This window comes from Trematomus bernacchii, unplaced genomic scaffold (genome assembly GCF_902827165.1).
Source record: "Trematomus bernacchii unplaced genomic scaffold, fTreBer1.1, whole genome shotgun sequence".
NCBI classification, from domain to species: Eukaryota; Metazoa; Chordata; class Actinopteri; order Perciformes; family Nototheniidae; genus Trematomus; species Trematomus bernacchii.
Genome location: NW_022987774.1, coordinates 379029 through 395380, shown reverse-complemented (window position 1 = coordinate 395380; position 16352 = coordinate 379029). Strand labels below are relative to the sequence as shown.

Here is a 16352-nt window from a genome sequence, read left to right as displayed (position 1 = left end):
AAGCCTCAGCAACATGTATTTGATGAAGTAGTCTAGATACCTATAGTAAAAGTGTTTATTTCTCTCTTGTTAAAGTTAGTCCATGGAGGAAACATCACTCAAAACAGTGTCAGGTTATTTTCCTCTCTGTAGATTAATCCAATGTAAAGCTTTATTTTATGTGATTCTGATTATCTGTGGACTGTTGATCGATACTCACATCACATTGTCTGTAAACTTTGTTTCTCTGACATTTAATAGACATAATCCATCTAATTTAAAAAATAATAATTGTATTTTTATTGATTTAGTAATTTACAAGTTCAGTTAAAACAGATGTCAGTATTCATCGTCTCAGCATCATGAAACTGTGCAGAATGAAACCTCAGTTAATTCCTGAAGTTGTTGAGATATGCACCGTGTTTGTCAAATCCTGTTATTATCCAATGAAAGAGAGACTCACGCACCTCAGAGAACAGTGTCTTTAAAACGGTCTGCATATATTTAGAGCTGAAGCAGGTGTCGGTGTAGGATGTAGTTAAAGATGAAACGTGTGTGTGTGTGTGTAAGCATGCTACTGTGGCCGGTCGTTAAGCACAGCGCTAACTGAGGTTTCTCTGCAGCTAATGAGAGGTTGTGTGTCTCTGCTCACACACCTCTGATGACACGGTGCACCAAGCATGCATGACTAATCATTTTCACTTCGGTCATTTCACGACCCGACGCAGAACCCATGTTTAACAATTACACAACCCGGCAGGAGCTGTGAGCAAACAGAACTTCAGTGGAGTCAAAATTGCTTTTTTTTGTCGCCTTTTGCAAAGTATAATTTGTCAAAAATGTCCTGAAAAAAAAGCTTGAACCGAGACATATTTTTTTGCTTTTTCCCTATGTCCCATTGCTCTAAATCAGGGGTGTCCAAACTACGGCCCTGGGGCCAAATGCGGCCCGTGGACCATTTTGAATCGGCCCTCAGCAAATAAAAAATATATAATGCAGTATGGCCTTTAAATGAAACTTAAACAGATATTATACAGTGGTATTCACGTGTTAATAAGCCCACTTTTCAAATATATTCAGTCAATTAAACCTGAAAACATTTTCTAACATATCTGAGTTGCAGTGGCGGCTGGTGGAAAATATTTTAGGTGGGGCTGTGGCATTTTTTTGAGAAAAGACCCCCTACATTATGACTTCTGGTGATGTTAGAGGGGGGGGGGGGGGGGGGGGAGGACAATTTGAGGCTTAAAAATATGAGAAGACTGATCAATACCTCCAAAACTTCAGTGTGGTTAGCTATGAATCTTCCAAAACTTCCAAACACCTTGTCCTGGACATAGTTTCTACAGCATAAACTGTGCTAACAAGCTGAGATTCCAGATTCTACAAATATAAGTATCATCACTGAGCGATCAGAACTCGCGACAGGGGAAGCAAATACAGACATCACACGACGTAGCTTTAGGTAGCAAAACACGGAGATATGCTCACCTTTTGCAGAATAACAATTCTGATCAAAAACAAGAAAAACGCAGCTGAAGGTTAATCCATAGGTTAATCCAATGTGTGTGTCACTTTGAAAAATGATTGATGATCCATAATTCCATTTTTATGTCAAAAACAGAGTTTTCATTAGCTGCTAATGGTAGCTTCCAGAGTGTATGACAGCTTCCTGTTTTGTCTCCTTGGATACGAGTCCAAACAACTCACAGACTGCACCGGGCGCTCACGTAGGAGCCCTGTGACCATCAGATTTGACGACGCTGATTGGCTGAAATTATGTTTCGGCGGCATAGTTTAAAGATAGCAACAGGTGGCTTCTGCTGCACTTGCTGCACTCTCGTCCGGGCGCTGTGCATAGCGCCCAGACGAGAGGGAGTAATGATACACGGGCAAGGCCAGGCAGGAAACATGTGACTTATCAGTAACTTTAGACATCGTAACACAATTTTAAACGAGATTTTATTGTAGATTATACATTTTACTGATACCAATTATATAATATTTACCTTGTTTATTAAAAATAAAAATAAAAATAAAAAATATATTTTTTAAATATATATTTTTTTATTTTTTTTATTTTTAATGTGGGAAGAGGGGGGGCGGCGCCCCTAGCGCCCCTATGGGCCGGCCGCCACTGCTGAGTTGATAAGAAAAAGCTCAATAACTTATTTACATAACAAGCTTGAAATACACCCTTCATATTTCCTCTTATTATCAGCAATCTTCTGTTTTAAGGAATGAGCTGCCAACAAAATAATGGGAAGCTGTGATGTACGCTGATTAAGCATCATTAACCTACATTTGATTGATTTTGCCGACTTATAACTGAACTTATGAGGCAATAAACCTCTCCTCTAGTGAGCGGCCCAGCCCTTCGTATATTTTTCTGTATGTGGCCCTCGGTGAAAAAAGTTTGGACAGCCCTGATCTAAATGTATATATGTTGAAGACCATTTTAAAAATCCTCATGTCTGCACCACTTTCAAAACAAAGTGACTTGAAGTTAAACACAGACATTACAATACTGTAGTGTAAGTAAGAATACAAATAAATAAATGCTGTAGGAATATTCAGAGAGAAGATGTTCAGGGTGCAAATAAACCAGTACACACACCAAACAACCTCCACTTCTAAAGCCATGGGTTTCTGCTGTTGTTATTATTGTTATTATCATTACTATTATTACTGACATTATCATTATACATATATATGTCTATAATATTTCTTATTTGTATGATTGGAATCTTATTTTTTAAATGTATATTTTGAATAAATGACTATTATCTTGTCACTCATATATCATATTATCTTTATTGTAATGTTAGTATTTCTTACACACACACACACACACACACACACACACACACACACACACACACACACACACACACACACACACACACACAACCTTTAAAATGTAAAGGAGTGTTAGCCTCGATCTAATCTGATTCTAACGCTTATTGATGCATTTCTGAATTTCAACCCAGTAACAATTCTGCTTAATGTGCCCTAACATTAATATGACCCATACTGCTCGTGTGTGTGTGTGTGTGTGTGTGTGTGTTTCAGGATGCACGTGTCGGTGCGTGAGGTTTGCATCCCGTCTGAGCCTGACTCCGCCTACTTCCTGCGGGTGGCCTGGAAGGGGCGGGGCTTAGAGTCCGGCTTCCAGCTGCTGCTGACTGACGGACAGGACGCCTGGAGAGGAGACGGTAAAAAAACAAAATCATCTCACCTAGACTGACCTCTACACACACACACACACACACACACACACACACACACACACACACACACACACACACACACACACACACACACACACACACACACACACACACACACACACACACACACACACACACACACACACACACACACACACACACACACACACACACACACACACCTTTCTGACCTCACCTGGGAACATTTTACAGCGTCGTTGACCTCTTCAACTGCTCGGACAGCTTCACTCACTGGAAACGTTTTATGAGCTTCACCTCCAACGCTCTGAAGCTGCAGATATTCAGACTTTCCATTATTTGACGCCTTGGCAGTTCAAACGGGCGGTTCGAGTCCCATCTGTGTCCACTTTTAGGTATTTAATAAAGTAAATAATGGCATCTAAAATATATATGTATTTTCCTTAAACACCTGCTTAATTGTACTTATTTATTCATTCATAACAATTCTTTTTTTAGTTAATAATAATTAATTTTCACAAATACTTCATTACTGTACTTAAGTACATTTTTCTGGTATCAGTACTTTACTCCACTACTAGTTTTTCTGACGACTTTTTACTTTGACTTCTTACATGTTGAACACAAATACCTGTACTTTCTACTTCTTACATTTAGAACACAAATACCTGTACTTTCTACTTCTCACATGTTGAACACAAATACCTGTACTTTCTACTTCTTACAGGTTGAACACAAATACCTGTACTTTCTACTTCTTACATGTTGAACACAAATACCTGTACTTTCTACTTCTTACATGTTGAACACAAATACCTGTACTTTCTACTTCTTACATGTTGAACACAAATACCTGTACTTTCTACTTCTTACATGTTGAACACAAATACCTGTACTTTCTACTTCTTACATGTTGAACACAAATACCTGTACTTTCTACTTCTTACATGTTGAACACAAATACCTGTACTTTCTACTTCTTACATTTAGAACACAAATACCTGTACTTTCTACTTCTTACATGTTGAACACAAATACCTGTACTTTCTACTTCTTACATGTTGAACACAAATACCTGTACTTTCTACTTCTTACATGTTGAACACAAATACCTGTACTTTCTACTTCTTACATGTTGAACCCAAATACCTGTACTTTCTACTTCTTACATGTTGAACACAAATACCTGTACTTTCTACTTCTTACATGTTGAACCCAAATACCTGTACTTTCTACTTCTCACATTTCCCAAACAGGCTGGTTCCTTTAGTTTGAATGTGTGTTTGGTGGCGTGATCATTATTATTTAGAGTCATTGCGTGCCTATTGATTTGAACACGATCCGTGTATCCATCATTTCCTGGTCTTCTCTAAAGAAGAGGGACCAATGAAAACGTTGTCATGTTGCCGTTGTTCAGCATGGAAACATTCATTAGCTAACAATGACATTATTGTTCTATTCATATAAAGGGAGGTCAGGTACTCTTTAAAACAGCTGCTAGTTATGGGTACTTTTTACTGAAGTACATTTCAAAGCCTCTTTACTTTGACTTGAGTGAAGAAGTTTAGTCAGTACTTCTACTTTCACCAGAGTATTTTTAAACACGAGTATCTGTACTTCTACTTGAGTAAAGGATGTGTGTACTTTTGCCATCTCTGCCCAACGTTTCCTCCGTGTGTCTCCGCAGTGAGCGAGGCCTCGGTGTGTGCGGAGGCGGAGGAGTTGGAGATGCAGATGGAGCGATACGTTCAGGACCTCCATCAGGCGCTGACCGACACCACAAGCTCCTTCAGCTTCAATCTGACGCCGTCGCCCCCCAAACACACCTCCACCCTCACGCTGGCCTACGAGAAGGTTCAGAAGGACATCTCTGTGAGTCTCAAACACTCTTCCAAGGAATGAGTCTTAAAACTAGGGAATGAGTCAGCGTTTTATATACATACATATATACTGATATACACCTGAACATCAGCAGGAGAGGACTCTTTAAAGTAGAGACACTACATACTGATATACACCTGAACATCAGCAGGAGAGGACTCTTTAAAGTAGAGACACTACATACTGATATACACCTGAACATCAACAGGAGAGGACTCTTTAAAGTAGAGACACTACCTACTGATATACACCTGAACATCAGCAGGAGAGGACTCTTTAAAGTAGAGACACTACATACTGATATACACCTGAACATCAGCAGGAGAGGACTCTTTAAAGTAGAGACACTACATACTGATATACACCTGAACATCAGCAGGAGAGGACTCTTTAAAGTAGAGACACTACATACTGATATACACCTGAACATCAACAGGAGAGGACTCTTTAAAGTAGAGACACTACCTACTGATATACACCTGAACATCAGCAGGAGAGGACTCTTTAAAGTAGAGACACTACCTACTGATATACACCTGAACATCAGCAGGAGAGGACTCTTTAAAGTAGAGACACTACATACTGATATACACCTGAACATCAGCAGGAGAGGACTCTTTAAAGTAGAGACACTACATACTGATATACACCTGAACATCAGCAGGAGAGGACTCTTTAAAGTAGAGACACTACATACTGATATACACCTGAACATCAGCAGGAGAGGACTCTTTAAAGTAGAGACACTACATACTGATATACACCTGAACATCAGCAGGAGAGAACTCTTTAAAGTAGAGACACTACATACTGATATACACCTGAACATCAGCAGGAGAGGACTCTTTAAAGTAGAGACACTACATACTGATATACACCTGAACATCAGCAGGAGAGGACTCTTTAAAGTAGAGACACTACATACTGATATACACCTGAACATCAGCAGGAGAGGACTCTTTAAAGTAGAGACACTACATACTGATATACACCTGAACATCAGCAGAAGAGGACTCTTTAAAGTAGAGACACTACATACTGATATACACCTGAACATCAGCAGGAGAGGACTCTTTAAAGTAGAGACACTACATACTGATATACACCTGAACATCAGCAGGAGAGGACTCTTTAAAGTAGAGACACTACATACTGATATACACCTGAACATCAGCAGGAGAGGACTCTTTAAAGTAGAGACACTACATACTGATATACACCTGATCATCATCAGGAGAGGACTCTTTAAAGTAGAGACACTACATACTGATATACATTAGTGGGACCAGTATGATAAAGTTCAGCTATTGCCTGAAGAATCCCTGTTCAGGGTTCAGTTGAGAGCACACACTCCTTCATAACTTAAAAACAAAACCGTGTTGCTATGGTACTTATGACAGGATGGAAATCTGAGTGTGTGTTGCAATGAAAAGGAAATGAATCGATGCTTCTGTTTTAAACATAAACGAGAGTTAGAAACGGTGGATTTTGCAGAAGTGTGTCGACCATGTGTCATCTCTTGCTCAACTTAAAAATACACAAAGCAGTAATTCATCCATCTTACAGTTATGAGTCATAATGAAAGGCTTCAGTCCAATGCATGGTCGGTGGCCCCTCTAATAGCTGCTTCCCTTACAGCTGCAAAACACACACACACACACACACACACACACACACACACACACACACACACACACACACACACACACCACACACACCCACACCCACACACACACACACACACACACACACACACACACACAGCTGTTACCTGCAGTGTTAGCATACCAGACGTGTATTTGGATGTGTGTGTGATGCATCTTGTCGGCATGTTCTCTGTAACTCTAAGGATTTTCAGCTCAAATAAGAAACCTGTTGGTTCCAAAAGTTGGTTCAAGCTGCGACTAATCATTATTTTTCTTTCTAGATTAATCGTCTGGTCTTTTTATGTCAGAGAAAAGTCAAAAATGATCATCCCAGTTCCTCAGAGGCTATGATTGTTAGTCAAAAACCCCCAAATATCCACTTTAATTTGATTTTAACACAGAAATAAGCTGGAAATCTCTATATTTGTCGGACATGTTTGCATCAAAATGTTCTTTTACCAATTTTTGATTATCAAATGATCTGGGATTATTCTCTGATAATCACTGGTTGGTTGTGGTTTGTCATTCGATCATGTTTTAATGTGAGCAGTCGGCTGTTTTCTTTAGTTTCTGGTACGGAGCGTAATGCAAACTGAGTAAAGAAACTATGAGGCAACACCAGGAAGGGTTTGCCAGAAGAACTGTTTCCATTTCTGAGGTTATTTATTTAACTTCTCTGAGAGGTGGTGAAGTAAGACACTTTTTAAATAAGCAGATTTAACAGAGAAAGTGTTAAAGAAATAAATAGGACTCTTTAAAGTAGAGACACTACATACTGATATACATCTGAACATCAGTAGGAGAGGACTCTTTAAAGTAGAGACACTACATACTGATATACACCTGAACATCAGCAGGAAAGGACTCTTTAAAGTAGAGACACTACATACTGATATACACCTGAACATCAGCAGGAGAGGACTCTTTAAAGTAGAGACACTACATACTGATATACACCTGAACATCAGCAGGAGAGGACTCTTTAAAGTAGAGACACTACATACTGATATACACCTGAACATCAGCAGGAGAGGACTCTTTAAAGTAGAGACACTACATACTGATATACACCTGAACATCAGCAGGAGAGGACTCTTTAAAGTAGAGACACTACATACTGATATACACCTGAACATCAGCAGGAGAGGACTCTTTAAAGTAGAGACACTACATACTGATATACACCTGAACATCAGCAGGAGAGGACTCTTTAAAGTAGAGACACTACATACTGATATACACCTGAACATCAGCAGGAGAGGACTCTTTAAAGTAGAGACACTACAAACTGATATACACCTGAACATCAGCAGGAGAGGACTCTTTAAAGTAGAGACACTACATACTGATATACACCTGAACATCAGCAGGAGAGGACTCTTTAAAGTAGAGACACTACATACTGATATACACCTGAACATCAGCAGGAGAGGACTCTTTAAAGTAGAGACACTACATACGGATATACACCTGAACATCAGCAGGAGAGGACTCTTTAAAGTAGAGACACTACGTACTGATATACACCTGAACATCAGCAGGAGAGGACTCTTTAAAGTAGAGACACTACATACTGATGGAAACATGGAGACTGTATTGAAACTTTGTTCTCCCTCCTCTCAGTTCAGGTTGGGTTCTGCGGTTCTGAAGGCCGACCCGGATCCAGCCGAGGCGCTGAGAGAGTTGTTGACGCACAGTCTGCAGAGAGGGAACCACCTGAAGGAGGAGAACCAGAACCTGAAGGAGGAGAACCTCAAGATGAGAGGAGAACACCAGCGCATCTCTGCAGAGTAAATACACAGAACATAACACACAGTTTGTCTCTGTGTGAAGAAGATATTTGACCCCAGATGTTGTGTGTGTGTGTGTGTGTGTGTGTGTGTGTGTGTGTGTGTGTGTGTGTGTGTGTGTGTGTGTGTGTGTGTGTGTGTGTGTGTGTGTGTGTGTGTGTGTGTGTGTGTGTGTGTGTGTGTGTGTGTGTGTGTGTGTGTGTGTGTGTGTGTGTGTGTGTGTGTGTGTGTGTGTGTGTGTGTGTGTGTGTGTGTGTGTGTGTGTGTGTGTGTGTGTGTGTGTGTGTGTGTGTGTGTGTGTGTGTGTGTGTGTGTGTAGACTGAAGCGCTATGCGGGTGGTAAGGCGTCCCTGGAGGCAGAGCTGTACTCCCGTTTTGTTTTGGTCGTGAACGAGAAGAAAGCAAAGATCCGCAGCCTTCAGGAAGCTGTCACTCACCTGCAGGGCGACAGGTAGATCACTGTTTACCTGCTGCTCCATTTAACCCCTCGCTCTCTGAAACACACCTGAACTTTTTAAAGAACATTGGAGGAGCCTGGGACTTCAGTTGTTCATTGCCATATCTACAATTTAGCTGCTGAGCACATGAACGTTCAAACTTGAAACGTCAGCTTCATCACTTTCTACGGAAGCCCTGAGGGGACAGTGAGAGAAATCTAGTATGTATCTTTTGCAGTACGGTCTATTTAATTTAGCTCCGGTTAGTTTTAGACTCAAGAACAGATGAAAAGAAGGTTTTAACCTGAAGTTCTTTAAAAAATAATTTGGGAAAAATATGTTTTTTCATTAGTTTTTCATCTGTAAAAAAAGGTGAAAAGTGGAGAAATAAAAACACACATGGAAGAAAACATGAATACTTTTAAAGGTCTCCTATCATACTGTTTCTCATCAATATATTACAGGTCTCAGATATATCCAGAGCCTGTCTCTGATTGGCTGAAACACCAAATTGCAGCATTACCCATAATCCCCTCTGTTTCAGCCCTGTTTCCAAAGTGCTGATTCTCTGTCTGTTACTTTAGATGAAAATAAGGAGCCCCTCCCCACGCCCCTCTGAGAGACATTTGGTTACAAAGAACTCAATGGTGCTCTAGGAGGAGATTCAGGTGATAAGGTGGGGGGGGGGGGGGGTTACCTTGATTGCTGATTGGCTAATGGTTACACAAGACAACACATCGTTATGACATCATCAAGTGGCCAAAATCTGATCAGCTCATTTTCAGACAGGTTTTTATAAAAATGGATCAAAAAGAGAGAGAATCTTTGTTCCTGAAACTTTCAGAGTCTCTTTCCACAGAGGGGACACATGTTGATGAAGAAGAGACATGAAGAAGAGGGGACACATGTTGATGTAGAAGAGACATGAAGAAGAGGGGACACATGTTGATGTAGAAGAGACATGAAGAAGAGGGGACACATGTTGATGTAGAAGAGACATGAAGAAGAGGGGACACATGTTGATGTAGAAGAGACATGAAGAAGAGGGGACACATGTTGATGAAGAAGAGACATGAAGAAGAGGGGACACATGTTGATGAAGAAGAGACATGAAGAAGAGGGGACACATGTTGATGTAGAAGAGACATGAAGAAGAGGGGACACATGTTGATGAAGAAGAGACATGAAGAAGAGGGGACACATGTTGATGTAGAAGAGACATGAAGAAGAGGGGACACATGTTGATGTAGAAGAGACATGAAGAAGAGGGGACACATGTTGATGTAGAAGAGACATGAAGAAGAGGGGACACATGTTGATGTAGAAGAGACATGAAGAAGAGGGGACACATGTTGATGTAGAAGAGACATGAAGAAGAGGGGACACATGTTGATGCAGAAGAGACATGAAGAAGAGGGGACACATGTTGATGTAGAAGAGACATGAAGAAGAGGGGACACATGTTGATGTAGAAGAAACATGAAGAAGAGGGGACACATGTTGATGTAGAAGAGACATGAAGAAGAGGGGACACATGTTGATGTAGAAGAGACATGAAGAAGAGGGGACACATGTTGATGTAGAAGAGACATGAAGAAGAGGGGACACATGTTGATGTAGAAGAGACATGAAGAAGAGGGGACACATGTTAATGAAGAAGAGACATGAAGAAGAGGGGACACATGTTGATGTAGAAGAGACATGAAGAAGAGGGGGACACATGTTGATGTAGAAGAGACATGAAGAAGAGGGGACACATGTTGATGAAGAAGAGACATGAAGAAGAGGGGACACATGTTGATGTAGAAGAGACATGAAGAAGAGGGGACACATGTTGATGAAGAAGAGACATGAAGAAGAGGGGACACATGTTGATGAAGAAGAGACATGAAGAAGAGGGGACACATGTTGATGTAGAAGAGACATGAAGAAGAGGGACACATGTTGATGTAGAAGAGACATGGAGAAGAGGGGACACATGTTGATGAAGAAGAGACATGAAGAAGAGGGGACACATGTTGATGTAGAAGAGACATGAAGAAGAGGGGACACATGCTGATGTAGAAGAGACATGAAGAAGAGGGGACACATGTTGATGTAGAAGAGACATGAAGAAGAGGGGACACATGTTGATGTAGAAGAGACATGAAGAAGAGGGGACACATGTTGATGTAGAAGAGACATGAAGAAGAGGGGACACATGTTGATGTAGAAGAGACATGAAGAAGAGGGGACACATGTTGATGTAGAAGAGACATGAAGATGAGGGGACACATGTTGATGAAGAAGAGACATGAAGAAGAGGGGACACATGTTGATGTAGAAGAGACATGAAGAAGAGGGGACACATGTTAATGAAGAAGAGACATGAAGAAGAGGGGACACATGTTGATGTAGAAGAGACATGAAGAAGAGGGGACACATGTTGATGTAGAAGAGACATGAAGAAGAGGGGACACATGTTGATGAAGAAGAGACATGAAGAAGAGGGGACACATGTTGATGTAGAAGAGACATGAAGAAGAGGGGACACATGTTGATGAAGAAGAGACATGGAGAAGAGGGGACACATGTTGATGTAGAAGAGACATGAAGAAGAGGGGACACATGTTGATGAAGAAGAGACATGAAGAAGAGGGGACACATGTTGATGTAGAAGAGACATGAAGAAGAGGGGACACATGTTGATGTAGAAGAGACATGGAGAAGAGGGGACACATGTTGATGAAGAAGAGACATGAAGAAGAGGGGACACATGTTGATGTAGAAGAGACATGAAGAAGAGGGGACACATGTTGATGTAGAAGAGACATGAAGAAGAGGGGACACATGCTGATGTAGAAGAGACATGAAGAAGAGGGGGACACATGTTGATGTAGAAGAGACATGAAGAAGAGGGGACACATGTTGATGTAGAAGAGACATGAAGAAGAGGGGACACATGTTGATGTAGAAGAGACATGGAGAAGATGGGACACATGTTGATGTAGAAGAGACATGAAGAAGACGGGGACACATGCTTGATGTAGAAGAGACATGAAGAAGAGGGGACACATGTTGATGTAGAAGAGACATGAAGAAGAGGGGACACATGGTGATGTAGAAGAGACATGAAGAATGAGGGGACACATGCTGATGTAGAAGAGACATGAAGAAGAGGGGACACATGTTGATGTAGAAGAGACATGAAGAAGAGGGGACACATGTTGATGAAGAAGAGACATGAAGAAGAGGGGGACACATGTTGATGTAGAAGAGACATGAAGAAGAGGGGACACATGTTGATGAAGAAGAGACATGAAGAAGAGGGGACACATGTTGATGTAGAAGAGACATGAAGAAGAGGGGACCACTGTAGATGTAGAAGAGACATGAAGAAAGAGGGGACACATGTTGATGTAGAAGAGACATGAAGAAGAGGGGGACCACATGTTGATGTAGAAGAGACATGAAGAAGAGGGGACACATGTTGATGTAGAAGAGACATGAAGAAGAGGGGACACATGTTGATGTAGAAGAGACATGAAGAAGAGGGGACACATGTTGATGTAGAAGAGACATGAAGAAGAGGGGACACATGTTGATGTAGAAGAGACATGAAGAAGAGGGGACACATGTTGATGTAGAAGAGACATGAAGAAGAGGGGACACATGTTGATGTAGAAGAGACATGAAGAAGAGGGGACACATGTTGATGTAGAAGAGACATGAAGAAGAGGGACACATGTTGATGTAGAAGAGACATGAAGAAGAGGGGACACATGTTGATGTAGAAGAGACATGAAGAAGAGGGGACACATGTTGATGTAGAAGAGACATGAAGAAGAGGGGACACATGTTGATGTAGAAGAGGATTTTGCATAATAGGTCCCCTTTAAGTCAAAAATTGCATTCAAATAGAATAAAATGTTCATATTAACATTAAAAAATGTTTATAAAATAAAATGTAATTATATATACAAATAAACATAAGTAAAGTAAAATACTGCATTAAAATATAATTAAATACGTATTTGAGCATAAGGAATTAAACTGAAAATCTGCAGTTAAAAGATATCACAAAAAAAAAATTGTATAAGTAAAAATATGAAACTAACCATTTTCTTTTTTTAATAAATGCACATTTTTTACAATTTTTTATTTGTATTTAATCGAAATGTACTTTAACTATTCTAGTTGCTCAAGACTTTCTGATGCCTGTGATGACTGCACCTCTCTGACTCAGCCGTCTCAGGCCATGAGAGAGTGACGGTTTGATGGTGATGTTTGACCTCGTTATGTTTCATAATTCTCTGTTTCAGTTCTAAGGAACAGAAACAGCAGGATGCAGTCAAATCAGCCGATGATGAGGAAGAGGACGAATACGGAGGAAGCACCGATGAAGAAGAGCAACAGGAAGTGAAGAGGACCCCACCCTCCAACTCCTCGACTCACGGTGAGTCACATGACCTTCAGTCTGACCTCCAGTAATATGAATCATCTGAGAAAACCACTTCTTCTTTATTAAACTGTCAGGAAAAATGTGCTTTAGTGAAGATTTGACTATTATTACAAGCTTATTTTTAGCTTATTGTTTCTGGAAACTCAACATTTTCCTCGGCCAGATAGAGATTAATGTTTTGGGGAAAACAAAACAACTTTAAGTTTTACATTATTTAAAAAAAAAAAAAAGTGAATATCACAAAAAAACAACAGCTTGATTAAGTTTTTGTTTCTTTCCATTTTTTTAAAAGAAAATGCTCTACTATTTAATTTAAGATTTTATTAAAATGTAATATGATGTTCAAAAAGCTCTTTATATTTACAGGGATTTTACCCTTTGCAGACCATTTACATGCACTAAAACCTATAGCACCACGACAGGAGAGGAAACACCTCAACAAACTGAAACAGGGCCTCTTTAAAAAATGTGAGGGGAGAAATTTGACACTATTTTTGTGTTTTTCTTGCCCAAAGAACTAACCATGACATCACTAAATACACAGGAAAGTACTTAGTACCTGTCACATGTTGTAATGCTGCCCAGTGCAGATGATGGTAAATGTTATTTCTCCCATGGGCCGTTCACAAGGTGTCAAAATATATGGTAGTATTCTCACATTAAAGTCACATTTTGGGAGTCAAAGGAGATGTGTGTGTGTGGAGCCCAGAAACTAAGCATGACATCAGTGAGGACTCTTTAAAGTAGAGACACTACGTACTGATATACACCTGAACATCAGCAGGAGAGGACTCTTTAAAGTAGAGACACTACATACTGATATACACCTGAACATCAGCTGGAGAGGACTCTTTAAAGTAGAGACACTACATACTGATATACACCTGAACATCAGCAGGAGAGGACTCTTTAAAGTAGAGACACTACATACTGATATACACCTGAACATCAGCAGGAGAGGACTCTTTAAAGTAGAGACACTACATACTGATATACACCTGAACATCAGCAGGAGAGGACTCTTTAAAGTAGAGACACTACATACTGATATACACCTGAACATCAGCAGGAGAGGACTCTTTAAAGTAGAGACACTACATACTGATATACACCTGAACATCAGCAGGAGAGGACTCTTTAAAGTAGAGACACTACATACTGATATACACCTTAAAGTATGTCTGCCACTTCCCAGATTATTTTATTCCATTCGTAACCTTCCTGAGTGAAAAATGAATATTTCTAGGGCATGTTTTTAGGGGAGTTTCCTCCTCACGGCTGTTCACACCCCTGATTTTCCACTTTCTCACTCAGGTCAGGTTTCTTTTACGTAGTAGGTGTCCCTGTTCTCCGTCTGATGAGGAAACTCAGGATTTGTGTTTTTCTGTTGCTACGACAGTGAGTCAGACGTAAGGCCAGCAGATAGAAAAGAGGGGGTGGTGGGGTGTCAAAGGAAATGTGTGTGTGTGTGTGTGTGTGTGTGTGTGTGTGTGTGTGTGTGTGTGTGTGTGTGTGTGTGTGTGTGTGTGTGTGTGTGTGTGTGTGTGTGTGTGTGTGTGTGTGTGGTGTGTGTGTGTGTGTGTGTGTGTGTGTGTGTGTGTGTGTGTGTGTGTGTGTGTGTGTGTGTGTGTGTGTGTGTGTGTGTGTGTGTGTGTGTGTGTGTGTGTGTGTGTGTGTGTGTGTGTGTGTGTGTGTGTTCGATCCATGTAGTTCAGTAAATGTGTATAAACACTTCTAATGGTCCCACTCAGTGTTCATGGTTTAGTTGATACTTGATTCTGATTGGTCGATTGGGACTTTTCAGAGGTCGATATGACAGACGTACAGAGCGCTGTTTAAGACTTCACACATAAAGCTGGTTTCACTTGGTGTTTCTTAGCTTATTAAGACAGCTGTTTCATTCATTCTGCAGCTCTAATGAGGGTCTACTTTACATGTTGACACAATAACTCTGATTTTGGCAGTGATTGTGTTTAAATGCACAATTTATTTAACTTGTTTGCCCTTTTTCTAAGCTGTTTACATTGCTCGTAATGATGAAAGTTCGACTTATATTCTCATGTGCATGCAGCCTTGTAACATGAAAGTAAACACCCAATGTTGCCTTTATATCTCACTTTGATGGACTTCGTTCAGCATGATCTCCAATCTGCCGTCCCTGATGTGCAAACTTGGACCCTAAGAACGTTTTCCAACAAACATTTCACGTCTCATGCCTTTGCACAATCTGCTTCTGCATTTATGGCCGTTAAATATACACATATCTACAATTAAAAAATGGATATTGAGCAAGCAGTCTTCTCAACATTAACGTGACCGTAACTTGAGTTTTTGTTGAAATGAATTGTAATATTAATGTTATCCTGATAAGTTTTAATATTCTATAGATCAATGTAAATACTGCTTTATTTGACTATATTTTTTACGTTATTATAGTTTTTCTTAAAATAGTTTTCTATCTGTCTTATTAATTGTTGTTTTACGTTTATGTATGTACCACGACACCAAGTCAAATTCCTCGTACGTGTCCACTCACCTCGTGATAAACCTGTTTCTGATTCTGGTATTTTAATGCATGGTTTCATGGTGCAATTATCTGCATTATTATTTATAGGATCTTTCTCACTTTATTTGTGACCAGAGAGGGCCAAAGTACACACATCCTTTCCTCAAGTAGAAGTACAGATACTCGTGTTTAAAAATACTCTGGTGAAAGTAGAAGTACTGACTAAACTTCTTTATTCAAGTAGAAGTACAGATACTCGTGTTTAAAAATACTCTGGTGAAAGTAGAAGTACTGACTAAACTTCTTTACTCAAGTCAAAGTAAAGAGGCTTTGAAATGTTCTTCAGTAAAAAGTACCCATAACTAGCAGCTGTTTTAAAGAGTACCTGACCTCCCTTTATATTAATAGAACAATAATGTCATTGTTAGCTAATGAATGTTTCCATGCTGAACAACGGCAACAT

At 40.1% G+C, this 16352-nt stretch overlaps 1 protein-coding gene across 1 annotated transcript in view; it reads left to right on the top strand.

Annotated features, from left to right (window-relative positions):
- The window catches only part of xrcc4 (X-ray repair complementing defective repair in Chinese hamster cells 4), a 36853-nt gene that overhangs the window by 340 nt on the left and 20161 nt on the right, over window positions 1-16352 (top strand). The window contains exons 2-6 of the mRNA XM_034148961.1: window positions 3052-3194; window positions 4876-5060; window positions 8339-8505; window positions 8825-8956; window positions 13244-13377. Coding sequence (XP_034004852.1) covers window positions 3053-3194; window positions 4876-5060; window positions 8339-8505; window positions 8825-8956; window positions 13244-13377 — 760 coding nt within the window. The 5' untranslated portion in view covers window position 3052. The remainder of the gene's footprint in view (window positions 1-3051; window positions 3195-4875; window positions 5061-8338; window positions 8506-8824; window positions 8957-13243; window positions 13378-16352) is intronic.